Source organism: Osmerus eperlanus, chromosome 11 (genome assembly GCF_963692335.1).
Source record: "Osmerus eperlanus chromosome 11, fOsmEpe2.1, whole genome shotgun sequence".
In the NCBI taxonomy this organism is placed as follows: Eukaryota; Metazoa; Chordata; class Actinopteri; order Osmeriformes; family Osmeridae; genus Osmerus; species Osmerus eperlanus.
Genome location: NC_085028.1, coordinates 770,145 through 794,700, shown reverse-complemented (window position 1 = coordinate 794,700; position 24,556 = coordinate 770,145). Strand labels below are relative to the sequence as shown.

The window sequence follows — 24,556 nt, the reverse complement described above, 5'->3', positions numbered from 1 at the left end:
TGTCCTGAACTGCCCGCATTTCTTGCATGTGTTGTGGAGTACATGGCGGGTTAGTTTTCGGACCGGAGCAGGGCGTGCAGGGAAGATACCTACCAGGGCCTGTGGAGCAGCGACGAGGACAGGCACCTGTGAGGTCACCGGAGCCAGCACCAACAGACGAGGGGCCGAGGGTGGAGCAGGGAAGAGCTGACGCTGGGCATGCATCTTTATAGCCACCGGTGTTACATCTGTGGGCGGGACCTTTCTTTTCAACCGCGCCTGGCCCACGGTGCTGCAGGGCAGTTGGTACTGGAGAGCCGGGCCTGGGTGGGGGAGCGCAGATGGAAGGCGCACATTAGCAGGAGGGAGTGGGTTGGCTGCCGCAGACAAGCGACTGGGCAAGTTCAGCCCCTGCATTACCACAGCGTTGTCCTGCTTCTTCACCCTCTTGTTGTGCCACTGCACAAGGGTGGTGTGGCTTACATCCACCAGCTGCAGTGTGGTCTGCTGCATGACCGTCCCATTTGCCAAAATGCGCTGCCTGATTTTCCTGTAGTCATCCAGGATTAAACTCCATCTGGACACTGCACCAGTCCCCTTCTTCTTGGGAGAGCGATGGATGGCACAGAGCCTGACAAAGATCAGTTCAATCAGGCGGCAGCAATCAGGCCATTGGGCAAGCGGGGCAGTGGTGGTGAGTGCGTGCCTCTTCATGCTCTCCACCCCTGGAGTGAACTCCTGCCTCTTCTTTGGAGACCTGAACCTCCCTGTGTCCAGCCTGCTCTGGTGTCTGGCAGCAAAGGTAACCCTCTGCTGGTCGTAGTCCAGCAGGTTCTGCCACAGAGCAACAATGTTGCTTACCTACACAGAGAGAACACATGAGAAGACAAAAAGATGTGCAAGTGTGAACATTTTTGGCAGGGCACAGAGGGAATGTAGCAAGACAATGAATGTTATTGACCTGCTGGTTGGTGAGGGCCAGAGAGGACTGGTTCCTCAGCTCCACCAAACACTCAGCCAAGCTGTCTACTCTGTCTAAGCCCGGCATGCCAGAGTCATCCACAGCCTAAAAATAAATAAACAAAAATGAGCATCACAATGGAAGGTCAGTGAAGTGGGACAAAACGCAGATACATTGATTTTCTTAAGATACCAGGGAGGGAGCAGCCAGGGGGGTAGCAGGCAGGGAGGGAGCAGGCAGGATGTTAGTAGCCAGGGAGGCAGCAGGCAGGGAGGAAGCAGCCATGGAGGCAGGAGGCAGGGTGGGAGCAGGCATGGTGGGAGCAGCCATGGAGGCAGGAGGCAGGGTGGGAGCAGCCATGGAGGCAGGAGGCAGGATGGGAGCAGCCATGGAGGCAGGATGGGAGCAGCCATGGAGGCAGGAGGCAGGGTGGGAGCAGCCATGGAGGCAGGAGGCAGGGTGGGAGCAGGCAGGGTGGGAGCAGCCATGGAGGCAGGAGGCAGGATGGGAGCAGCCATGGAGGCAGGATGGGAGCAGCCATGGAGGCAGGAGGCAGGGTGGGAGCAGCCATGGAGGCAGAAGGCAGGATGGGAGCAGCCATGGAGGCAGGAGGCAGGATGGGAGCAGCCATGGAGGCAGGAGGCAGGGTGGGAGTAGAGAAGCTTGGGTCATCCAGGAGACTTGACACAGCAAGACTTGGTTCTTCCTGGAAGCCCTCATCTTCTTCTTCCTCGCCCTCATGAACATCCTCCAGCATGCCCTCTGTCTCCTCTGAGTCGGGGTTCACGTTGAGAGACTGCCCAGTCTGACTCAGCAGGTAGTCAACACCAAGCAGCTCTCCTATAAAATAGTACAGTCACACACATTATTAGCTGTATTTGTAGCATTCTATATAGATACTGTTTAATATCAGAGTAGTGTTTCTGTATCATGTTATGAGCAAGTAAGTGTATGGTTTGCTTTGGTAATGGGCATAGTAAAAATAAAGCCTTGTTGAACTTAAGTTAGAACACAGAAAACCCACAAACAGTATTATATATCCAGATATCAGCTTGACATACCAGTGTATTTGGCAGGTGGCGTGAAGGTTGGCACAAATGCCCGGCCAAACACTTTCAGGCTGTTGGTGTTTACACAGTGGGCCACACCCCCGGAGTAGGTGAGGAGGGACGATGGCTTGCTGGTCACTGCTGCAGTCCCCCGATCCTGGTTCCACCTATTTAGGCCTTCCAGGAGGTACAGCTGGAAATTCAGTGCATTTGCACTGGTTCCTGAAGAAAACATATAAATGATGTCGGCCAATTAAAAAAAGGTCTTGCTTTTCAATCTGAATAATGGTTTCATAAAAAAACATAAATGTATTGAAAACATTACACATAAGAGAGACACCAACCTGGAATGAACCTGTTTAGGTGGCAATGAAACGACTCCAGGGATGTGGACCCCCTGGCACAGCGGTACCTGGTCAGTACGACGCCCCCCTTGGTGGTGCTTCCAACCTCAGTGTACAGCTGCACCCCTGGCACGTCCTGGATGCACTTGACGTGGTGTTTCTGCACACGCCAGATGTGCTCCATGCGCACCTGGTCCAGCAGTGGCACCCCCATGAGGTCTCTACCTCTTGCACCCCCCAGTTCCTGCAGCAGCCGGTCGATGAGGCTGATGGTGGTCTCTTCGCCGCGTGTCTTCCTGCGGCAGTAGAGGCTCAGCTCCATCTTGGAGATCTTGGTGTCCACCACAAGATCCGTTATGGATGGCACACCCTCCTGCCTGAGCTGCGCTCTCTTTGCCTGCCGCAACAGAGTGAGGTCCCCTGCATCCCACTCAAAGATGCAGGCAGACAGAGAGCCCATAAAGGTGGGGTAGAGTGGGTGAGCATCGGTGGTGCAGCCGATAGCCATCCTCCTCATAAAGTGCCAGATGTCCAGCCGTATGTGGAGGTCTGGCCACTCTCCAAACCTGGTCTGCACCTTGCTTGGCCCCTCGCTTTTGCAGCAGCCACAGTCCACGTACAGCAGCACTGGGGGTGGAACAGCTGCCTGGCGGTACCGCTCCATCACACCAGACACCATGTGATCCAATCCCGGCCCCTCCTGCACTGTGAGGACACTGGTCAGGATCTGTCCAACCTCGTTCCCAAGGGAGGTCACCCAGAGAGCGGTCCCCTTGCCATGGCCAGACAGCTTCTTTGTGATCTAGAATGTGACAAAAGTTAATGTTTATATGAGAGTATATATTACATACATGGTAATGTACACAGTAATGTACAATTACACAGTCAAATGATGTATTACCTTTTTGGTAGAATCCATTTTTAAAATGGAGCCAAACATGGAGGTGATGCTGGCCTTGATGTGGTCCATGCGGGAGAGGATGTCCCTGCCGTACACAGACAGCAGCCAACGACTGGTGGGAATTTCGATGGGTTCAGGGGGCTCCTGGCAGACCACTGGGAACAGACTGGGTCGATCCACAAAGTCAGCACACTCCCCGAGATAGTGTGCCAACCGGGTCAGCCATTCCTCCCCATGGTTCTCCTTGAGCTGCTTCACCAGTCGTGTTGGACTGTTGCCAAGGGTCCTTTCCCGAAGCATCCGAATGACACGAATGTCACAAGCATACCTGACATGCCCATTGTTGGAGTGATTAGTTACATGTTTATGGAGGGTAATGTCAGTTGTTATAGGCTTCACAATCACCATCTTTTCAAAAATGCATTACTCACTTGCAGGTCAGGATGAGCCGGAACAAATTCTGGTGTGGCAGGTCCAGCTGGTCCCTGACAGTCTGACTGGTAGACAGAGTGGTCAGGAAACACACAGAGCACCTGAGTGTCTCTGTCACCATTAGGTAGTATCTGTCAATGTCAAGGACCTTCCGAGCTCTCCTGTGAATGCCAGCACCCGTCAACTGCTTCCCACAAGCTGGGCAGAACACCCTCACCCTCCAAAGGCGGTAGGGCATCCACACCATCAGCCGATGGGTGAAGAAGCGGTCGGGTGTTGGCGTTTGGTGATAAATCAGTGCTGGAACAGGGGGCTCATACCACAGCTTCAAATCTGGCCGCAGTTTGCCAGAGTGAAAGAGGGTGTTGGATATCCACCTCTGATCTTGAACAGGGATTGACTTGCTCAGCTCACCCGGCAACCAGACAGAAGCTGTAGCCCCAGTAGCAGCTAGATGGATTTCTCCTGTCCCATCCTGTTTGGGAGACAACAGCAAATAAGAATATGTTTTTTTGCATTCAAAAAGGCTACTCTCAAGATGACTTGAAACATAACCAGACAAAAAGGAGACGCTGTACTCACAGTGGCTACTTCCAGGCTGGTGCTAACAGCAGGGCTGGGGGTCCTCACAGAGGCGGTAGACAGGGTCCTCAGTGAGGATGGAGGATGAGCAGGACTGGAGGTCCTCACAGAGGATGGAGGAGGAGCGGGGCTGGGGGTCTTCCTCGCCACAATATTGGGCTTCACTGAGGCAGACTGTGACCCACCAAAGCGTGATTTAGTGAACTGCAAGGGGAAACAGAGTTAATTTTGTTATTCAGCACATACAAAATGATTTATACAAAACATGAATAACTAAGAAAATATTTACCATTGACACACTCAGAGGGGACCGCAGGAAAGAAGGCTGGGCTGCAGCACCAGTGGACAAGTCTGAAGCCACAGACTGTGGTGCTTGAGGTGACTGTAATGTATCAGCAACAGCATTGTAAGAGACCTGAGATGCAAGATAGTCAGATGTAAAAAAATTATACATCACCTTAACAGCATGGAATCCACAATTACAGACCATGGACCCTCCAAATAGGGCGGTCTGTCCACGGGCCTGCATGGGGCATTCTCAATCTGAAACAATCAGAATAGTTATTCAGCCAGTCACTCAGTGTACAGTCCATTGTCTGATATTATCTGCACCATTGTATTGACCCTTTTTCATCAAGTGACCTGCAGACTAATGACTGTAAGAAGTAATAAGCACATATTTTGCAGTACTTTACCTTTTGATAGAGGTCATGCCATTTCCGCTGCCTTGGGGCAGGTCTATTGCCTCCTCCAGCAGGCCAAACCCCTGAGCCAGCAAATGCCCTCAGCCTCGCCATCCACTCTCCATCTCCCATGGATTTATGGCTCTTAGGCTTGGTGCTCATCTAAAATAACAGAGACATATTAATAACCATAGTTACAACTATGTATGGAAGCATGGTGTGCTGAACCAACTTGTGCATACTCATAAGTACAGTAACATGAGCAAACTAGACTGCTAACGGTTTTTGTTTAGTTTTTAACAGCTTACTGTATCTACAATGATTGACATGTCATTCTTACCAAAGCTTCAGGTAGGATCATTATAAATTCCATTATTCTTTGGAGGTAGACCCACTTTAAATGAATGTAAGTAGCTACAGTAAAGGACTAGTTAATATTTACACTAAAACCGTAGAAGTTTAGACTAGGTACTGTAAGCAGACCCCGCAATGTCGACAAGTTAATACTGAATGTTGGTTACTGTACTGCACTGTCTGTACTGTAGCTAGCTAGGTAATCCATTGTGCTCTGCACGCGTGAGTTCGAATCTCATCCTCGTCGGCAAGTTATCTTTATGACATGTCCACCTTTGTCAATTGAAATTCTTCTGTCCGTTACTGCTCCTATTTAGTGGCCCCCTCCACCACTGCCTTTCCAGCAACTCTTTGATTCCTTCCTCAGCTCCTGACTATATTCCTTTTCACAATTGTGCCTGTCGTCACCTGCTTTTCTCCATGTTTTGTGAAATGGAAGGTTCTTTCACCACCGTGGGCCCAGTGCTGTAAATGACGAGGTGGCCGAGTGGTTAAGGCAATGTACTGCTAATCCATTGTGCTCTGCACGCGTGAGTTCGAATCTCAACTTTGTTGGCAAGTTATCGTCATGACATGTCCACCTTTGTCAATTAAAATTCTTCTGTCCCTCAACCCTTACTGCTCCTATTTAGTGCCCCCCTCCACCACTGCCTTTCCAGAAACTCTTTGATTCCTTCCTCAGTTCATGACTATATTCCTTTTCACAATTGTGCCTGTCGTCACCTGCTTTTCTCCATGTTTTGTGAAATGGAAGGTTCTTTCACCACCGTGGGCCCAGTGCTGTAAATGACGAGGTGGCCGAGTGGTTAAGGCGATGGACTGCTAATCCATTGTGCTCTGCACGCGTGAGTTCGAATCTCAACTTCGTTGGCAAGTTATCGTCATGACAAGTCCACCTTTGTCAATTAAAATTCTTCTGTCCCTTACTGCTCCTATTTAGTGCCCCCCTCCACCACTGCCTTTCCAGCAACTCTTTGATTCCTTCCTCAGCTCCTGACTATATTCCTTTTCACAATTGTGCCTGTCGTCACCTGCTTTTCTCCATGTTTTGTGAAATGGAAGGTTCTTTCACCACCGTGGGCCCAGTGCTGTAAATGACGAGGTGGCCGAGTGGTTAAGGCGATGGACTGCTAATCCATTGTGCTCTGCAAGCGTGAGTTCGAATCTCATCCTCTTAGGCAAGTTATCTTTATGACATGTCCACCTTTGTCAATTGAAATTCTTCTGTCCCTTACTGCTCCTATTTAGAGCCCCCCTTCACCACTGCCTTTCCAGCAACTCTTTGATTCCTTCCTCAGCTCCTGACTATATTCCTTTTCACAATTGTGCCTGTCGTCACCTGCTTTTCTCCATGTTTTGTGAAATGGAAGGTTCTTTCACCACCGTGGGCCCTGTGCTGTAAATGACGAGGTGGCCGAGTGGTTAAGGCGATGGACTGCTAATCCATTGTGCTCTGCGCGCGTGACTTCGACGCTCATCCTCTTAGGCAAGTTATCTTTATGACATGTCCACCTTTGTCAATTGAAATTCTTCTGTCCCTTACTGCTCCTATTTAGTGCCCCCCTCCACCACTGCCTTTCCAGCAACTCTTTGATTCCTTCCTCAGCTCCTGACTATATTCCTTTTCACAAATGTGCCTGTCGTCACCTGCTTTTCTCCATGTTTTGTGAAATGGAAGGTTCTTTCACCACCGTGGGCCCAGTGCTGTAAATGATGAGGTGGCCGAGTGGTTAAGGCGATGGACTGCTAATCCATTGTGCTCTGCATGCGTGAGTTCAAATCTCATCCTCGTCGGCAAGTTATCGTCATGACATGTCCACCTTTGTCAATTGAAATTCTTCTGTCCCTTACTGCTCCTATTTAGTGCCCCCCTCCACCACTGCCTTTCCAGCAACTCTTTGATTCCTTCCTCAGCTCCTGACTATATTCCTTTTCACAATTGTGCCTGTCGTCACCTGCTTTTCTCCATGTTTTGTGAAATGGAAGGTTCTTTCACCACCGTGGGACCAGTGCTGTAAATGACGAGGTGGCCGAGTGGTAAAGGCAATGGACTGCTAATCCATTGTGCTCCGCACGCGTGAGTTCGAATCTCAACTTCGTTGGCAAGTTATCGTCATGACATGTCCACCTTTGTCAATTAAAATTCTTCTGTCCCTTACTGCTCCTATTTAGTGCCCCCCTCCACCACTGCCTTTCCAGAAACTCTTTGATTCCTTCCTCAGCTCATGACTATATTCCTTTTCACAATTGTGCCTGTCGTCACCTGCTTGTCTCCATGTTTTGTGAAATGGAAGGTTCTTTCACCACCGTGGGCCCAGTGCTGTAAATGACGAGGTGGCAGAGTGGTAAAGGCAATGGACTGCTGATCCATTGTGCTCTGCACGCGTGAGTTCGAATCTCAACTTCGTTGGCAAGTTATCGTCATGACATGTCCACCTTTGTCAATTAAAATTCTTCTGTCCCTTACTGCTCCTATTTAGAGCCCCCCTCCACCACTGCCTTTCCAGCAACTCTTTGATTCCTTCCTCAGCTCCTGACTATATTCCTTTTCACAATTGTGCCTGTCGTCACCTGCTTTTCTCCATGTTTTGTGAAATGGAAGGTTCTTTCACCACCGTGGGCCCAGTGCTGTAAATGACGAGGTGGCGGAGTGGTTAAGGCGATGGACTGCTAATCCATTGTGCTCTGCACGCGTGAGTTCGAATCTCATCCTCTTAGGCAAGTTATCTTTATGACATGTCCACCTTTGTCAATTGAAATTCTTCTGTCCCTTACTGCTCCTATTTAGTGCCCCCCTCCACCACTGCCTTTCCAGCAACTCTTTGATTCCTTCCTCAGCTCCTGACTATATTCCTTTTCACAATTGTGCCTGTCGTCACCTGCTTTTCTCCATGTTTTGTGAAATGGAAGGTTCTTTCACCACCGTTGGACCAGTGCTGTAAATGACGAGGTGGCCGAGTGGTAAAGGCAATGGACTGCTAATCCATTGTGCTCTGCACGCGTGAGTTCGAACCTCAACTTCGTTGGCAAGTTATCGTCATGACATGTCCACCTTTGTCAATTAAAATTCTTATGTCCCTTACTGCTCCTATTTAGAGCCCCCCTCCACCACTGCCTTTCCAGCAACTCTTTGATTCCTTCCTCAGCTCCTGACTATATTCCTTTTCACAATTGTGCCTGTCGTCACCTGCTTTTCTCCATGTTTTGTGAAATGGAAGGTTCTTTCACCACCGTGGGCCCAGTGCTGTAAATGACGAGGTGGCCGAGTGGTTAAGGCGATGCACTGCTAATCCATTGTGCTCTGCACGCGTGAGTTCGAATCTCATCCTCGTCGGCAAGTTATAGTCATGACATGTCCACCTTTGTCAATTGAAGTTCTTCTGTCCCTTACTGCTCCTATTTAGTGCCCCCCTCCACCACTGCCTTTCCAGCAACTCTTTGATTCCTTCCTCAGCTCCTGACTATATTCCTTTTCACAATTGTGCCTGTCGTCACCTGCTTTTCTCCATGTTTTGTGAAATGGAAGGTTCTTTCACCACCGTGGGACCAGTGCTATAAATGACGAGGTGGCCGAGTGGTAAAGGCAATGGACTGCTAATCCATTGTGCTCAGCACGCGTGAGTTCGAATCTCAACTTCGTTGGCAAGTTATCGTCATGACATGTCCACCTTTGTCAATTAAAATTCTTCTGTCCCTTACTGCTCCTATTTAGTGCCCCCCTCCACCACTGCCTTTCCAGAAACTCTTTGATTCCTTCCTCAGCTCATGACAATATTCCTTTTCACAATTGTGCCTGTCGTCACCTGCTTGTCTCCATGTTTTGTGAAATGGAAGGTTCTTTCACCACCGTGGGCCCAGTGCTGTAAATGACGAGGTGGCAGAGTGGTAAAGGCAATGGACTGCTGATCCATTGTGCTCTGCACGCGTGAGTTCGAATCTCAACTTCGTTGGCAAGTTATCGTCATGACATGTCCACCTTTGTCAATTAAAATTCTTCTGTCCCTTACTGCTCCTATTTAGAGCCCCCCTCCACCACTGCCTTTCCAGCAACTCTTTGATTCCTTCCTCAGCTCCTGACTATATTCCTTTTCACAATTGTGCCTGTCGTCACCTGCTTTTCTCCATGTTTTGTGAAATGGAAGGTTCTTTCACCACCGTGGGCCCAGTGCTGTAAATGACGAGGTGGCGGAGTGGTTAAGGCGATGGACTGCTAATCCATTGTGCTCTGCACGCGTGAGTTCGAATCTCATCCTCTTAGGCAAGTTATCTTTATGACATGTCTACCTTTGTCAATTGAAATTCTTCTGTCCCTTACTGCTCCTATTTAGTGCCCCCCTCCACCACTGCCTTTCCAGCAACTCTTTGATTCCTTCCTCAGCTCCTGACTATATTCCTTTTCACAATTGTGCCTGTCGTCACCTGCTTTTCTCCATGTTTTGTGAAATGGAAGGTTCTTTCACCACCGTGGGACCAGTGCTGTAAATGACGAGGTGGCCGAGTGGTAAAGGCAATGGACTGCTAATCCATTGTGCTCCGCACGCGTGAGTTCGAATCTCAACTTCGTTGGCAAGTTATCGTCATGACATGTCCACCTTTGTCAATTAAAATTCTTATGTCCCTTACTGCTCCTATTTAGAGCCCCCCTACACCACTGCCTTTCCAGCAACTCTTTGATTCCTTCCTCAGCTCCTGACTATATTCCTTTTCACAATTGTGCCTGTCGTCACCTGCTTTTCTCCATGTTTTGTGAAATGGAAGGTTCTTTCACCACCGTGGGCCCAGTGCTGTAAATGACGAGGTGGCCGAGTGGTTAAGGCGATGCACTGCTAATCCATTGTGCTCTGCACGCGTGAGTTCGAATCTCATCCTCGTCGGCAAGTTATAGTCATGACATGTCCACCTTTGTCAATTGAAGTTCTTCTGTCCCTTACTGCTCCTATTTAGTGCCCCCCTCCACCACTGCCTTTCCAGCAACTCTTTGATTCCTTCCTCAGCTCCTGACTATATTCCTTTTCACAATTGTGCCTGTCGTCACCTGCTTTTCTCCATGTTTTGTGAAATGGAAGGTTCTTTCACCACCGTGGGACCAGTGCTATAAATGACGAGGTGGCCGAGTGGTAAAGGCAATGGACTGCTAATCCATTGTGCTCAGCACGCGTGAGTTCGAATCTCAACTTCGTTGGCAAGTTATCGTCATGACATGTCCACCTTTGTCAATTAAAATTCTTCTGTCCCTTACTGCTCCTATTTAGTGCCCCCCTCCACCACTGCCTTTCCAGAAACTCTTTGATTCCTTCCTCAGCTCATGACAATATTCCTTTTCACAATTGTGCCTGTCGTCACCTGCTTGTCTCCATGTTTTGTGAAATGGAAGGTTCTTTCACCACCGTGGGCCCAGTGCTGTAAATGACGAGGTGGCAGAGTGGTAAAGGCAATGGACTGCTGATCCATTGTGCTCTGCACGCGTGAGTTCGAATCTCAACTTCGTTGGCAAGTTATCGTCATGACATGTCCACCTTTGTCAATTAAAATTCTTCTGTCCCTTACTGCTCCTATTTAGAGCCCCCCTCCACCACTGCCTTTCCAGCAACTCTTTGATTCCTTCCTCAGCTCCTGACTATATTCCTTTTCACAATTGTGCCTGTCGTCACCTGCTTGTCTCCATGTTTTGTGAAATGGAAGGTTCTTTCACCACCGTGGGCCCAGTGCTGTAAATGACGAGATGGCAGAGTGGTAAAGGCAATGGACTGCTGATCCATTGTGCTCTGCACGCGTGAGTTCGAATCTCAACTTCGTTGGCAAGTTATCGTCATGACATGTCCACCTTTGTCAATTAAAATTCTTTTGTCCCTTACTGCTCCTATTTAGAGCCCCCCTCCACCACTGCCTTTCCAGCAACTGTTTGATTCCTTCCTCAGCTCCTGACTATATTCCTTTTCACAATTGTGCCTGTCGTCACCTGCTTTTCTCCATGTTTTGTGAAATGGAAGGTTCTTTCACCACCGTGGGCCCAGTGCTGTAAATGACGAGGTGGCGGAGTGGTTAAGGCGATGGACTGCTAATCCATTGTGCTCTGCACGCGTGAGTTCGAAAAACTCGTAAAACTGCAGAAGACTACAAATCAGCGCGCTGAGTGAAAGAGCCAGTACTGCACAGAACTTTTTCTTAAGACGTACAAAAGAAAAGAACAACAGAAAAATAGGTATGTAAATGCAAATTATATGTATAAGCGACATGTATTTCTGAATTATGGTGATTGACCGATGTAGACTAACTGTCTCGATAAACGTATTCTTATTGTCTGTAACTTATCCGCTGAACGTAGTGGTACAGTACGCGTACAGTAGACAGTAGATACATCAATGCTAAATTACTTAGTAATTACTTGGTAGTTACTTGGTCTTTGTCAGCGTAACAAAAAAACCAATATCGATATGTACAGGCAAATTATTCTATGGACGTACGATTTGAATGTACATGTTTTTATGTCGGTCCTGGTATTTAAATTGTCGATGTAGACTCGCTGCCCCCCATAGTACAGTCCCCTCTGTGAGATGCAACTTTTCCGCTGATTTTAATTTGACCTCAGAAGTACAAAATATGACTACATTGATGATACTTTGACCAGGTTGTTGAGATAACAAAATTAAGTTGACGTGTTGGAGTACAAGCATATTATTCTATGGAAGTATTAATTTTATAAAATGGTATGGACCTGGTATTACTGTACCATAGCCAGAGCAAACTATCACGACTGTACATCTATGCTAAATTGATTGAGAATCATCATGTCATCATCATGCTCATGTTTGCAGATATGACCAAGACGGGGAAGCCAGACTCATACTGGAGAGACATCTGCCAAAAGTATGCCCAGGGCAGCTACCAGTTTTCCACAGGCAAAAGGCCCGGTGGTAAGAAATGGAAAAGAGCCCTGGAGTGTATAGATGCTTGCCCGCTGCAGAGCAAGAGTAAGGTGGATCTGTTCGGGAGACACCTAAAATGCTCTTGTGGGTTCCATAAGGTAGGTTATATGATGATTTATTTCATTTAAGTGATGATAAGTTGCTGTAGCATGAAGTCGATTATTTGATGGATCATACCCTATGTGCACAAATTTGGATAAAACTAACAGTGTAGGATCATTGGTGAAATTATTTATTACAAGTAGCATGAGCCTCTTTTGTACTTGAAATCCTGCCTCCCCCCTTCAGTCAGATGCATCAGAGGCAGGTGGAGGCTCCTATGAGGCAGGTGGAGGCTCCAGGCAGGCAGGTGGAGGCTCCAGGCAGGCAGGAGAAGGCTTTTGTGAGGCAGGTGAAGGCTCCAGTCAGGCAGGAGAAGGCTCCAGTCAGGCAGGAGAAGGCTCCAGTCAGGCAGGAGAAGGCTCCAGTCAGGCAGGTGGAGGCTCCTATGAGGCAGGTGGAGGCTCAAGGCAGGCAGGCGGAGGCACCAGTGCAGACAGAACAGTAAAGTGCTGTCAGTGCAATCAGGTTGTGAAGGCAGAAAAATTCTCCATGCACCTTTCTGACCGCCATGTAGAGGAGACATGTGACACCTGTGGGGCCAAGGTCCAAGGTTCTGTTGGCCTGTTGGAGCATATAGAACAGTTCCATTATTTATCCTGGTTGGCTCAACCTCCATCGCCAACTTCAACAGGTAGCTCCACCACACCATCCCCACGGCCAACACCATCTCCGCGGCTAACGGCCACACCATCTCCGCGGCCCACACCATCTCCGCGGCCCACACCATCTCCAGGGGCCACACCATCTCCAGGGCCCACACCATCTCCGCGGCCCACACCATCTCCAGGGCCCACACCATCTCCAGGGCCCACACCATCTCCATGGCCCACACCATCTCCGCGGCCCACACCATCTCCGCGGCCCACACAATCTCCAGGGCCCACACCATCTCCAAGGCCCACACCATCTCCAAGGCCCACACCATCTCTAAGGCCCACACCATCTCCACGGCTAACGGCCACGCCATCTCCGTGGACCACACCATCTCCGCAGCCCACACCATCTCCACGGCTAACGGCCACACCATCTCTACAGCCCACACCATCTCCGCCGACAACTACATCTCTGCTCCCTCCTCCAACAGGTTGCTCCAGCACGCCACGCCACACTCCTCAAACTCCACTTAGGCCAGCTTCCATTGATTGGGAAGCTTTTCTCCCCAATCAATTCAAAAAGGTTATACAGCCAGCAGATCGGGTGTGGATTGCCAAGGTCCTCTATGAGCCTACAGGTCAGCTGAGGCAGAAAATGGAGGCGTGCAGGTTTCATCCACCACTGCAGCACAAACCGTCTCCTCCCGAGCCCGGGTGGCACTTCCGGCAGAGGATGTTCCTCTGGGCACCAATGAGGATGTGGGGGATTCCTCTGAAATGCACGCGGTGTGACCGGAAAATGCACCACTCAGGGATCTACCCGAAGGTGAGGGAGGTGATAGATGTGGATACCCGCTACTACCTTGTGGGAGGGGACTATCCACGTTGCAGCAAGTGTATGCTGCCGGTCTGCCCATGGAGCCAGGAAATCCTTGCTCAACTGGATGTGGCACATAGGAGCCTGTTTCCCGCTGTCCTCACTACACAGCTAGCCCTGGATAGGAAGTGTATGACTTTCCTGAAGCCAAGGACCAGTGGGAACAGTTCCTCCTACCTCCAGTCTGCAGTAGAGGAAGCACACAGCGAGGAGTGGGCACGTCAGACCATCCGCTACCTGTCTGACTGTGAGCTTCATTTGAAGATGGCTACCTTCGTCTCTTCTGCAGCTGTCCATCTTCCTCCTCCACCCTTCAGGCCCCTTCCACTTGCCCAGTGGTTTGAGACGGTCCACTCCAACGACATCCTCAGCCACCTGGAAGAGATGAAGGGGGTGATCACCTCTACCTATGGTAGAATTCTGAAGATGGACTCTACAAAGAAGGTGAGGGTTTTAGCATTAATTTTATTTACTCTGATGTTAACCAATTGGAATGGATATAAATAGTTTACTTTATCATCCTAATGATGAAATAGTATTAATTTTAGTAAGTTTGTAGAGTTTTTTTTAGAACGTTCTGTTTTTGTTTGTTTTTGAGATCACCAAGAAGCTGGCTGGCAGTATAGGGGACACCGCTGCATGGATGTCCAACATCGGCAACGAGCTTGGCCAGGTTCTGAACAGTGTTCTGACGACAGGTGAAGGTGCAGGGCTGGAAGAGTTGTGCCAGGGCATCGTCACACGTTATGAGAATGCTGGACAAGCTGAGCCTGAGGCTATCTATGTTGACCGGGACTGCTGCAGCCAGTCAGGTGGGATGCTGAAATTGTTACTTTATGAAATATACATTGCAGATGACAGTATGTAATTAACTAAAGTTAATTATGATGTTAAAAAAAGAGAAAAATGGTGATAGTAATCTATAAACTAACAATGTAATGTAATTGCCCAAAAAATAGATGATCACGTCTGTAATAATCAATGTTTGTCTTTCACAGGTGTGTCGTCAGTGCTGAGACTCTTTCGACCATGGAAGTTTGTCGTCCGTTTAGACGTCTTCCACTTCATGCGAAGGTTTAACTGCGGCCTCACTACTGAGCACCACCCTCTCTACGGTACCTTTTGCTCCAAACTTTCCGCCTGTATCTTTGAGTGGGATCAGGAGGATGTGCAACGGCTTAAGGAGGCCAAGAAAGGGGAGTGGAAGAGCAGCCATGGCGGAAATGCTCCCACTGAGGCACTGCTCTTGGCCAGTATCAGCACTGGTGAAATGGCAAAGCACTGCAGGCAGAGGACCCGTGCAGTGGAGGAAATCCGGGTCATGATTTCGGGGCTGCTCGAATCGATGTGGGAGCTGACTGACACCACGGGGCTGCGTCTAGTGAACCCTGACAGCATGCACCATGTGTGGGAGGTGCAGCAGAAGCACCTGGAGTGCATCCAGGACCCTGCAGGGGTGGAGTTGTACACAAAGACAGGGACACTGCAGAAGGGTGGCAAAGTCCTTGACGTCCTCAGGTGTGGGAGGGGGTCCTCCTCCCTCGAGAGTTTTCACCGCCACCAGTGTGCTTTTGTTCCAGGTAAATTCAAAATGTTAACTTGCCGTATGCTTATCTTAAAAAAAAGTCTGTGTTATGACATAGTATGCACTTGAATTATTCAAATAACAATGTAATTGTCACTTTGTATTTAATAGGTGTTAATATGTATTGACTTCATAATAATGGTTGACCTAACCTGAGTATTTTTTTTCTTAGGCTTTCGATGCAATGCATTGCACACACAAATGTACATGCTGGAGGGGGTATCGAGGTGGAACATGAACCGGGCAAAGGAAGCTGTAGCTGTGGTGGGGGCATCAACCCTGAGGACATTTGATGTTCGCTTGATGTCTCACCTAAACAGCATGAGCCAGCGGGTCCTTGGTTGTTCTCTGGTTCCAGAATGATCACCCACTAACCACCCCACCTGGAAAACCTACTGGTAAGATAGCTCTCAGATCAGCACTGAGCATTTGAGTATTACTTCCTCTCCCACTTTTCTTTTCTCTGCCACCTCCACCCCTCCTCAGAGGACGTGGGAGTGAAGATCGGGCTCTACATGTAGGAGATGTGTCTGTGTCTGTGTTTGTGTCCTTTCCTCTTCTTTAACTATGTGTTTAAACACTATGTGTTACAGGCGAGCGCATTGCTGTGGAGTACCTGTTGGCCCAGTCCAATAGAGGCGACCTGCTGGTTCCACAGCAGCTGCCAGAGATCCCCACAGAGGAGCTCGAGGACGACGGGGGTGAACCTGACGTCACGGTGTGCCAGGTAGCTGACCTTAGGGTAGGTGATCCTGATCCTCCAATATGTGCCGTGGAGGCCCAGGTGACACTGGAGGGTGACAGTGGACCCAGATCCATGGATGAGGACATCATTGTGGAGGAAGACGACACACAAGACAGCACATCAGACCAGGTAATGTAACACCTTTCTCAAAAACAAGATATGTAACAAGTTCGCTAATGATATGCCACAAGTATCATACGTTTGTCAAGTAAAACGTCAAGTATTACATTTTATGGAGAGAGAAAAAAGGTCAACATTGCTCAAATAGTTCAAAGAAATTGACACATTCATTTACATGTGTTTTTTTCATGATTATCACTTTTTAGAATAGCCGATGTGATTCCAGAGGTGTCTTGGGCTGGGATGCGGTTGATGACCTGGCAGCCTACCTTCTTGGCCTGAACCGAACCATCACTGCCTTGTCATCAAAAGAGGAGGCTGACATAGTCCATCTTTACATGGCTCTCCCTGCTATGGACAAGGAACCTTTGAGGTTCGGCCAGAAAGCGAGGAAGAAGACCTTGGAGAGCGCCCAGGAAGCCGAGTGGCTCTGCTCCTGGACAGCAGGCGGCAGAGAGGTGATTTGACACAATTCTTCATCATTTTGGTTCATTACAAATCATTGAATCAGAAGGCTGTACTGCGTCAAACCAGGATTGAAAAAATTATTTTGTGATTATATTAGTTTGTGGGGGGTAAATTGGGCTGTTCACAGGTGACAGGTTGTTGCTATTATTATTTTTTTTAGTTTACAGCCTTGTTTAAAGTCCGGACCATATCATCCTTCTTTCCCACAGACTGTTCATGACTCACGGGCAGGCAGCCCAGGACCCCGAAGTCCACAGGGTCAGCGAATGTGTTTGCCTGAGACTTTTAAAAGAGTTTCAGCAAGCACCAAACAGGCCCAAGGACACAAGGAGTAGAACTCTGCCCATCCCACAGTCCATTGTGGTGGCCTACAGCCATCTTAAACAGCTGCTGGAGGACAGCAGGGTTGTTCTGGAGAAGACCAACGTGGTTCTGATACCAGTAAACAACACAACAATCTCTTCTTGGTGAGTCTTGTTTTTTACGTGTGCACCTTTCCTATACAATGACATTATATTATTATATTATTAAACTGCAAGAAAAACCTTCAACTGCTTGCTTGTTAGAAAATACTAAACATAGGAGGATAGGCTACTATGTATAAAAGAACTAACTGAAGCTACTGTATGCATTTTTGTCTTTTAGGCTGCTTAGGAGGGATAAGAGGAAGGACAGGGACATGCTGCTGCAGGGCACCATACTCCCCAAACGGTTTGAACTGGCCAAGGACTCACTCCCTGAAGCCCAGACTCTTCCGGCTGCTCCTGTGCAGCATGGGCATGAGGCTATGGTGTTTGAGGAGCCAGAGAACCGGGAGGGTGAGGCAGTGATACGCCCTCGGCACAGTGTTCGTTCTGCCTTGGCACAGCACTACCAGCCTGGGTCATACGTATGGCCTGGTTCTGCTGGCTCAGCCTCGTATGAGCATGGTAACCTGCCACCACCCCCATCTCCTGCCTGGGCCTCGTACCAGCAGGGTCACCTGCCACCACCACCACCCCCATCTCCTGCCTGGGCCTCGTACCAGCAGGGTCACCTGCCGCCACCACCACCATCTCCTGCCTGGGACTCGTACCAGCAGGATTACATGCCACCACCACCATCTCCTGCCTGGCCCTCGTACCAGCAGGATTACCTGCCACCACCACCATCTCCTGCCTGGCCTTCGTACCAGCCACCTCCCCCCTTCCAGCCACCTCTCCCCTTCCAGCCACCTCCCCCCTTCCAGCCACCTCCCCCCTTCCAGCCACCTGCTGACCATCCACTGTACCTGGCCCCTCCACCACCTGGCACCTCTGTTCAGCCAAGGCAACGTACGTGGAGACAGAAAAAAGCTGCCCAGGAGAACGAGGAGCTGATGGCTAGGGGTGAACCTCCACGCAAGAAGTTCAGGGATACCTACCAGTACATTTGCAAGCAGTGTGGGCAGGGGAAAAACAAAAGTACGGGTCACACCCAGCTGAAGGGGCGGTGGTACTGTCCAGCCTCAGGACTCACCCTGGCAGAGTGGAAGGACCAGTTGACCAGTCTTGCCAGTGGGAAATAAAGGAAAATGTATAAATAAATACTGTATATAATAGTTATGTGTAAATAGTTAAGTATTGTATATAGTTAAGTTTTTCATTTCTGTGTTCTAAAAAATTCAATAAAAAAAATAGATGTATATATTTGTTAAATATATACTTTCAGGTTTAATAAAGTGACCAAAGTTTGTCAAATTGTATAATAATGTGTAGATAGTAAAGTATTGTATATAGTTATGTTTTTCATATCTGTGTTTGTGCATTGCATGGTGTTCTAAAAAAGAAAACAACAAAAAAATAAAGATGTATTATTAAATATCAGCACTCCTGGAAAGCCCTCTGCCAATGAAAATACATACTTTCTTGCTACTTTCTTCTTTACTTTTCTCACCAGTGTTTGATGTTGTAGGGGGTGGAGCTGAGGGTAAGAGGTGAGATGAAAGGGATGGGGCAGGAGAAGCCAAAGCGGTGGGGGTCTGTGACCTGAGTGCTGTGGAGATGGGGGTAGGGCAGTGTTCTGGGGGTGCACCTGAGGTGTGCAGCAGCCGGGGTGACTGGGCCGGGGTAGGGGCTGATCAAACCTGTTGAAGAACAAGTTCAGGTTGTTCACCCACTTCTGGTCCCCCGCAGTCTGGGACAGTTGCTAAATATATATAAATATATATATATATATCTGGGACAACTAACCCCCTAATCAGGATGAATGACACATAGCACTTTAATTACATCAAAATCAGATTTATTGGCCAAGTATGTTAACACACACACAATGATTTTGGTTCTGGCTGCTTTTAAACAATACATGCAATATTCACACAACTCACTTAATACAAGCAATATACACGTTATACGAAAGAAAAATTATGTTAATGCATGGTTTTGGTGCATGCTGCCACGGTGCACAGCGTCGTCGGATCGAATCCCGGAGGAGACAAAGTGTCAATGTTGTCGATAAACGTGATAAAAATAAGCGCACATGCGTGTGAAAATAACTTTAAAGGCGTTGTGAGTGGAGAAAAAAACATGACAATTTGTTTGTTTTTCTCCTTTTCTCTTTCCATTTTTTCTCTTTCCCCCCTCGTTTTGTGAAATGGAAGGTTCTTTCACCACCGTGGGCCCAGTGCTGTAAATGACGAGGTGGCTGAGTGGTTAAGGCGATGGACTGCTAATCCATTGTGCTCTGCACGCGTGAGTTCGACTCTCATCCTCGTCAGGAAGTTATCTTTATGACATGTCCACCTTTGTCAATTGAAATTCTTCTGTCCCTTACTGCTCCTATTTAGTGCCCCCCTCCACCACTGCCTTTCCAGCAACTCTTTGATTCCTTCCTCAGCTCCTGACTATATTCCTTTTCACAATTGTGCCTGTCGTCACCTGCTTTTCTCCATGTTTTGTGAAATGGAAGGTTCTTTCACCACCGTGGGACCAGTGCTGTAAATGACGAGGTGGCCGAGTGGTAAAGGCAATGTACTGCTAATCCATTGTGCTCTGCACGCGTGAGTTCGAATCTCAACTTCGTCAGCAAGTTATCTTTATGACATGTCCACCTTTGTCAATTGAAATTCTTCTGTCCCTTACTGCTCCTATTTAGAGCCCCCCTCCACCACTGCCTTTCCAGCAACTCTTTGATTCCTTCCTCAGCTCCTGACTATATTCCTTTTCACAATTGTGCCTCTCGTCACCTGCTTTTCTCCATGTTTTGTGAAATGGAAGGTTCTTTCACCACCGTGGGCCCAGTGCTGTAAATGACGAGGTGGCCGAGTGGTTAAGGCGATGGACTGCTAATCCATTGTGCTCTGCACGCGTGAGTTCGAATCTCATCCTCGTCGGCAAGTTATCTTTATGACATGTCCACCTTTGTCAATTGAAATTCTTCTGTCCCTTACTGCTCCTATTTAGTGCCCCACTCCACCACTGCCTTTCCAGCAACTCTTTGATTCCTTCCTCAGCTCCTGACTATATTCCTTTTCACAATTGTGCCTGTCGTCACCTGCTTTTCTCCATGTTTTGTGAAATGGAAGGTTCTTTCACCACCGTGGGCCCAGTGCTGTAAATGACGAGGTGGCCGAGTGGTTAAGGCGATGGACTGCTAATCCATTGTGCTCTGCACGCGTGAGTTCGAATCTCATCCTTGTCGGCAAGTTATCTTTATGACATGTCCACCTTTGTCAATTGAAATTCTTCTGTCCCTTACTGCTCCAATTTAGTGCCCCCCTCCACCACTGCCTTTCCAGCAACTCTTTGATTCCTTCCTCAGCTCCTGACTATATTCCTTTTCACAATTGTGCCTGTCGTCACCTGCTTTTCTCCATGTTTTGTGAAATGGAAGGTTCTTTCACCACCGTGGGCCCAGTGCTGTAAATGAAGAGGTGGCCGTACCCGCCAAGAATTGGACTGCAAATACATCTTCACAATATCCGAACCACATTAGGAAAATATTCTGAACAACTGCTAATTCCGAACACATTTCGAACCATACTGAACAGAGGTGGGTCTAGGGGTCATGTGACCCTTTTGCCCCATTTTGACGTGACGTAAAACTGCAGAAGACTACAAATCAGCGCGCTGAGTGAAAGAGCCAGTACTGCACAGAACTTTTTCTTAAGACGTACAAAAGAAAAGAACAACAGAAAAATAGGTATGTAAATGCAAATTATATGTATAAGCGACATGTATTTCTGAATTATGTTGATTGACCGATGTAGACTAACTGTCTCGATAAACGTATTCTTATTGTCTGTAACTTATCCGCTGAACGTAGTGGTACAGTACGCGTACAGTAGACAGTAGATACATCAATGCTAAATTGAGTAGTTACTTGGTCTTTGTCAGCGTAACAAAAAAACCAATATCGATATGTACAGGCAAATTATTCTATGGACGTACGATTTGAATGTACATGTTTTTATGTCGGTCCTGGTATTTAAATTGTCGATGTAGACTCGCTGCCCCCCATAGTACAGTCCCCTCTGTGAGATGCAACTTTTCCGCTGATTTTAATTTGACCTCAGAAGTACAAAATATGACTACATTGATGATACTTTGACCAGGTTGTTGAGATAACAAAATTAAGTTGACGTGTTGGAGTACAAGCATATTATTCTATGGAAGTATTAATTTTATAAAATGGTATGGACCTGGTATTACTGTACCATAGCCAGAGCAAACTATCACGACTGTACATCTATGCTAAATTGATTGAGAATGTAATCACAACAGAGAACTTGGTCGTTTAGTCTAACTTAGCTCATGTTTGCAGATATGACCAAGACGGGGAAGCCAGACTCATACTGGAGAGACATCTGCCAAAAGTATGCCCAGGGCAGCTACCAGTTTTCCACAGGCAAAAGGCCCGGTGGTAAGAAATGGAAAAGAGCCCTGGAGTGTATAGATGCTTGCCCGCTGCAGAGCAAGAGTAAGGTGGATCTGTTCGGGAGACACCTAAAATGCTCTTGTGGGTTCCATAAGGTAGGTTATATGATGATTTATTTCATTTAAAAGGCGAATCCGCACAAGTGGCACCAGGGTAGCTGACTTCCCATTTCAAAGAATGACATGTCAACTCCACTGAATCATGGGACTTCTTGGGACATTGGGACTACATGGGACATTAACTACTCTCGAGAGGATCGCCATTGGACGAAAACCGAGGAAAGATGTAGAAGTTTCCGCCCGGTCTCGAACCGGGGACCTTTCGCGTGTTAAGCGAACTTGATAACCGCTACACTACGGAAACTGCCATCTCCTGAAAGACAGAAGCCCTGTGCACACACAAACACGCAAGTAACAAGGAAACAGAACAAGGACACACATTTAAAATCTTGACATGGGCATTTCGGCTCATGAACTAGTTGATACTCTTCTTCAGGAAGCTAGCAACAAATGAGATTGTCCAAAGCAACCTTTCCCAATCCTGGACCTCAGGTTTCCCTGCTCTGCATGCGTTAGACCTGATTGGACCCTTACCAAGCTCTACAGAAAACGACGGAGCATGTGGCACCAGGGTACTCCAACAAACTTGTAACTGTCGACAATGCATCAATTATTTACGAGACCGCTGATAAACGGGGACATGTTTCCGCCCGGTCTCGAACCGGGGACCTTTCGCGTGTGAGGCGAACATGATAACCACTACACTACGGAAACTTCTTCCTAACCAACAACAGAATCTCACTGCACACCCACACACACACAAACAAGGACACAGAACGAGGACATGCCTTTATCATGTCAAATGGGCATTTGGCCTCATGAACCAGTTGATATGGTTCTTCAACAAGTCAGCGGGCACTGAGACGGTCTAAGGCAGTGGTTCTCAACCCTTGTCCTCAGGCCAGCATGCTTTAGATCAGTGGTTCTTAACCCTGTCCTCAGGGACCCCCTGTCCTGCATGTTTTTAGAGGTTTCTTGGCTCCAACACACCTGATTCAAATGCATGTTCGTTACCAGGCTTCTAGAGAGCTACATAACGACCCACTTATTTGAATCGGGTGTGTTGGAGCAGGGAAACATCTCAAACATACAGGGCAGGGCAGGGCAGGTGGGACCAGGATTGCGAACGACTGGTCTGAAGGTCTCAGAAGTAACAAAGGTCCTTGGCCCATGACATTCATGGTAATCTTGCTGAACGGGATTCTACCGACTGGTAGAAACAACGGAACGGCTTAAAAGGCAAATCCGCACAAGTGGCACCAGGGTAGCTGACTTCCCATTTCAAAGAATGACATGTCAACTCCACTGAATCATGGGACTTCTTGGGACATTGGGACTACATGGGACATTAACTACTCTCGAGAGGACCGCCATTGGACGAAAACCAAGGAAAGATGCAGAAGTTTCCGCCCGGTCTCGAACCGGGGACCTTTCGCGTGTTAAGCGAACGTGATAACCGCTACACTACGGAAACTGCCAACTCCTGAAAGACAGAAGCCCAGTGCACACACAAACACGCAAGTAACAAGGAAACAGAACAAGGACACACATTTAAAATCTTGACATGGGCATTTCGGCTCATGAACTAGTTGATACTCTTCTTCAGCAAGCTAGCAACAAATGAGATTGTCCAAAGCAACCTTTCCCAATCCTGGACCTCAGGTTTCCCTGCTCTGCATGCGTTAGACCTGATTGGACCCTTACCAAGCTCTACAGAAAACGACGGAGCATGTGGCACCAGGGTACTCCAACAAACTTGTAACTGTCGACAATGCATCAATTATTTACGAGACTGCTGATAAAAGGCGACATGTTTCTGCCCGGTCTCGAACCGGGGACCTTTCGCGTGTGAGGCGAACGTGATAACCACTACACTACGGAAACGTCTGCCTAACCAACAATAGAATCTCACTGCACACCCACACACACACAAACAAGGACACAGAACGAGGACACGCCTTTATCATGTCAAATGGTCATTTGGGCTCTTGAACCAGTTGATATGGATCTTCAACAAGTCAGCGGGCACTGAGACGGTCTAAGGCAGTGGTTCGCAACCCTTGTCCTCAGGCCAGGATGCTTTAGATCAGTGGTTCTTAACCCTGTTCTCAGGGAACCCCTGTCCTGCATGTTTTTAGAGGTTTCTTGGCTCCAACACACCTGATTCAAATGCATGTTCGTTACCAGGCTTCTAGAGAGCTACATAACGACCCACTTATTTGAATCGGGTGTGTTGGAGCAGGGAAACATCTCAAACATGCAGGGCAGGGCAGGTGGGACCAGGATCGCGAACGACTGGTCTGAAGGTCTCAGAAGTAACAAAGGTCCTTGGCCCATGACATTCATGGTAATCTTGCTGAACGGGATTCTACCGACTGGTAGAAACAACGGAACGGCTTAAAAGGCGAATCCGCACAAGTGGCACCAGGGTAGCTGACTTCCCATTTCAAAGAATGACATGTCAACTCCACTGAATCATGGGACTTCTTGGGACATTGGGACTACATGGGACATTAACTACTCTCGAGAGGATCGCCATTGGACGAAAACCGAGGAAAGATGCAGAAGTTTCCACCCGGTCTCGAACCGGGGACCTTTTGCGTGTTAAGCGAACGTGATAACCGCTACACTACGGAAACTGCCAACTCCTGAAAGACAGAAGCCCAGTGCACACACAAACACGCAAGTAACAAGGAAACAGAACAAGGACACACATTTAAAATCTTGACATGGGCATTTCGGCTCATGAACTAGTTGATACTCTTCTTCAGCAAGCTAGCAACAAATGAGATTGTCCAAAGCAACCTTTCCCAATCCTGGACCTCAGGTTTCCCTGCTCTGCATGCGTTAGACCTGATTGGACCCTTACCAAGCTCTAGAGAAAACGACGGAGCATGTGG

General features: G+C 48.2%; 2 protein-coding genes, 1 long non-coding RNA gene and 8 other non-coding genes across 12 annotated transcripts in view; 5 read left to right on the top strand and 6 right to left on the bottom strand.

The window, feature by feature from the left end:
* Window positions 1-1,208, bottom strand: part of LOC134029313 (uncharacterized) — a 1,474-nt gene extending 266 nt beyond the window's left edge. Inside the window, exons 1-2 of the mRNA XM_062473401.1 lie at window positions 941-1,208; window positions 94-840 (exon numbers count right to left, since the gene is read on the bottom strand). Of these exons, the coding sequence (XP_062329385.1) occupies window positions 94-840; window positions 941-1,027 (834 nt within the window). The 5' untranslated portion in view covers window positions 1,028-1,208. The remainder of the gene's footprint in view (window positions 1-93; window positions 841-940) is intronic.
* A 10,192-nt stretch (window positions 1,209-11,400) lies between these two features.
* Window positions 11,401-13,051, top strand: LOC134029601 (uncharacterized). Of its 2 annotated transcripts, none has more exons than XR_009931652.1 (3): window positions 11,401-11,487; window positions 12,101-12,313; window positions 12,949-13,051. It is a non-coding gene; the product is annotated as an uncharacterized LOC134029601 (long non-coding RNA). The 2 variants fall into 2 exon arrangements; XR_009931651.1 differs by lacking the exon at window positions 12,949-13,051 and adding an exon at window positions 12,500-12,871 and having other exon boundaries at window positions 12,101-12,309.
* Window positions 13,052-13,561: 510 nt separating this feature from the next.
* Window positions 13,562-15,108, top strand: LOC134029309 (uncharacterized). Its single transcript, XM_062473395.1, has 4 exons — window positions 13,562-14,227; window positions 14,382-14,595; window positions 14,782-15,056; window positions 15,088-15,108. The coding sequence occupies exons 1-4, from the start codon at window positions 13,562-13,564 to the stop codon at window positions 15,106-15,108; spliced, it is 1,176 nt and encodes a 391-aa protein (XP_062329379.1).
* A 4,247-nt stretch (window positions 15,109-19,355) lies between these two features.
* trnas-gcu (transfer RNA serine (anticodon GCU)) lies at window positions 19,356-19,437 on the top strand. The gene has a single exon. It is a non-coding gene; the product is annotated as a tRNA-Ser (tRNA).
* Window positions 19,438-19,971: 534 nt separating this feature from the next.
* trnas-gcu (transfer RNA serine (anticodon GCU)) lies at window positions 19,972-20,053 on the top strand. Its single transcript has one exon. It is a non-coding gene; the product is annotated as a tRNA-Ser (tRNA).
* Window positions 20,054-20,279: 226 nt separating this feature from the next.
* Window positions 20,280-20,361, top strand: trnas-gcu (transfer RNA serine (anticodon GCU)). Its single transcript has one exon. It is a non-coding gene; the product is annotated as a tRNA-Ser (tRNA).
* Window positions 20,362-21,887: 1,526 nt separating this feature from the next.
* On the bottom strand, window positions 21,888-21,960 carry trnav-aac (transfer RNA valine (anticodon AAC)). Its single transcript has one exon. It is a non-coding gene; the product is annotated as a tRNA-Val (tRNA).
* Window positions 21,961-22,297: 337 nt separating this feature from the next.
* trnav-cac (transfer RNA valine (anticodon CAC)) lies at window positions 22,298-22,370 on the bottom strand. The gene has a single exon. It is a non-coding gene; the product is annotated as a tRNA-Val (tRNA).
* Window positions 22,371-23,057: 687 nt separating this feature from the next.
* Window positions 23,058-23,130, bottom strand: trnav-aac (transfer RNA valine (anticodon AAC)). The gene has a single exon. It is a non-coding gene; the product is annotated as a tRNA-Val (tRNA).
* Window positions 23,131-23,467: 337 nt separating this feature from the next.
* Window positions 23,468-23,540, bottom strand: trnav-cac (transfer RNA valine (anticodon CAC)). The gene has a single exon. It is a non-coding gene; the product is annotated as a tRNA-Val (tRNA).
* Window positions 23,541-24,222: 682 nt separating this feature from the next.
* trnav-aac (transfer RNA valine (anticodon AAC)) lies at window positions 24,223-24,295 on the bottom strand. The gene has a single exon. It is a non-coding gene; the product is annotated as a tRNA-Val (tRNA).
* Between the last annotated feature and the right edge of the window lie 261 nt (window positions 24,296-24,556).

What these genes read in the sequence shown, in the direction of transcription:
- LOC134029309 (XM_062473395.1), top strand. Translation starts at nt 13,562, where the DNA reads ATGGAGGCGTGCAGGTTTCATCCACCACTGCAGCACAAACCGTCTCCT. An exon ending in AGATGGACTCTACAAAGAAG is followed by an intron (nt 14,228 to 14,381) that starts GTGAGGGTTTTA and finishes TTTGTTTTTGAG; the next exon opens with ATCACCAAGAAGCTGGCTGG. An exon ending in GTATCAGCACTGGTGAAATG is followed by an intron (nt 15,057 to 15,087) that starts GCAAAGCACTGC and finishes GGACCCGTGCAG; the next exon opens with TGGAGGAAATCCGGGTCATG.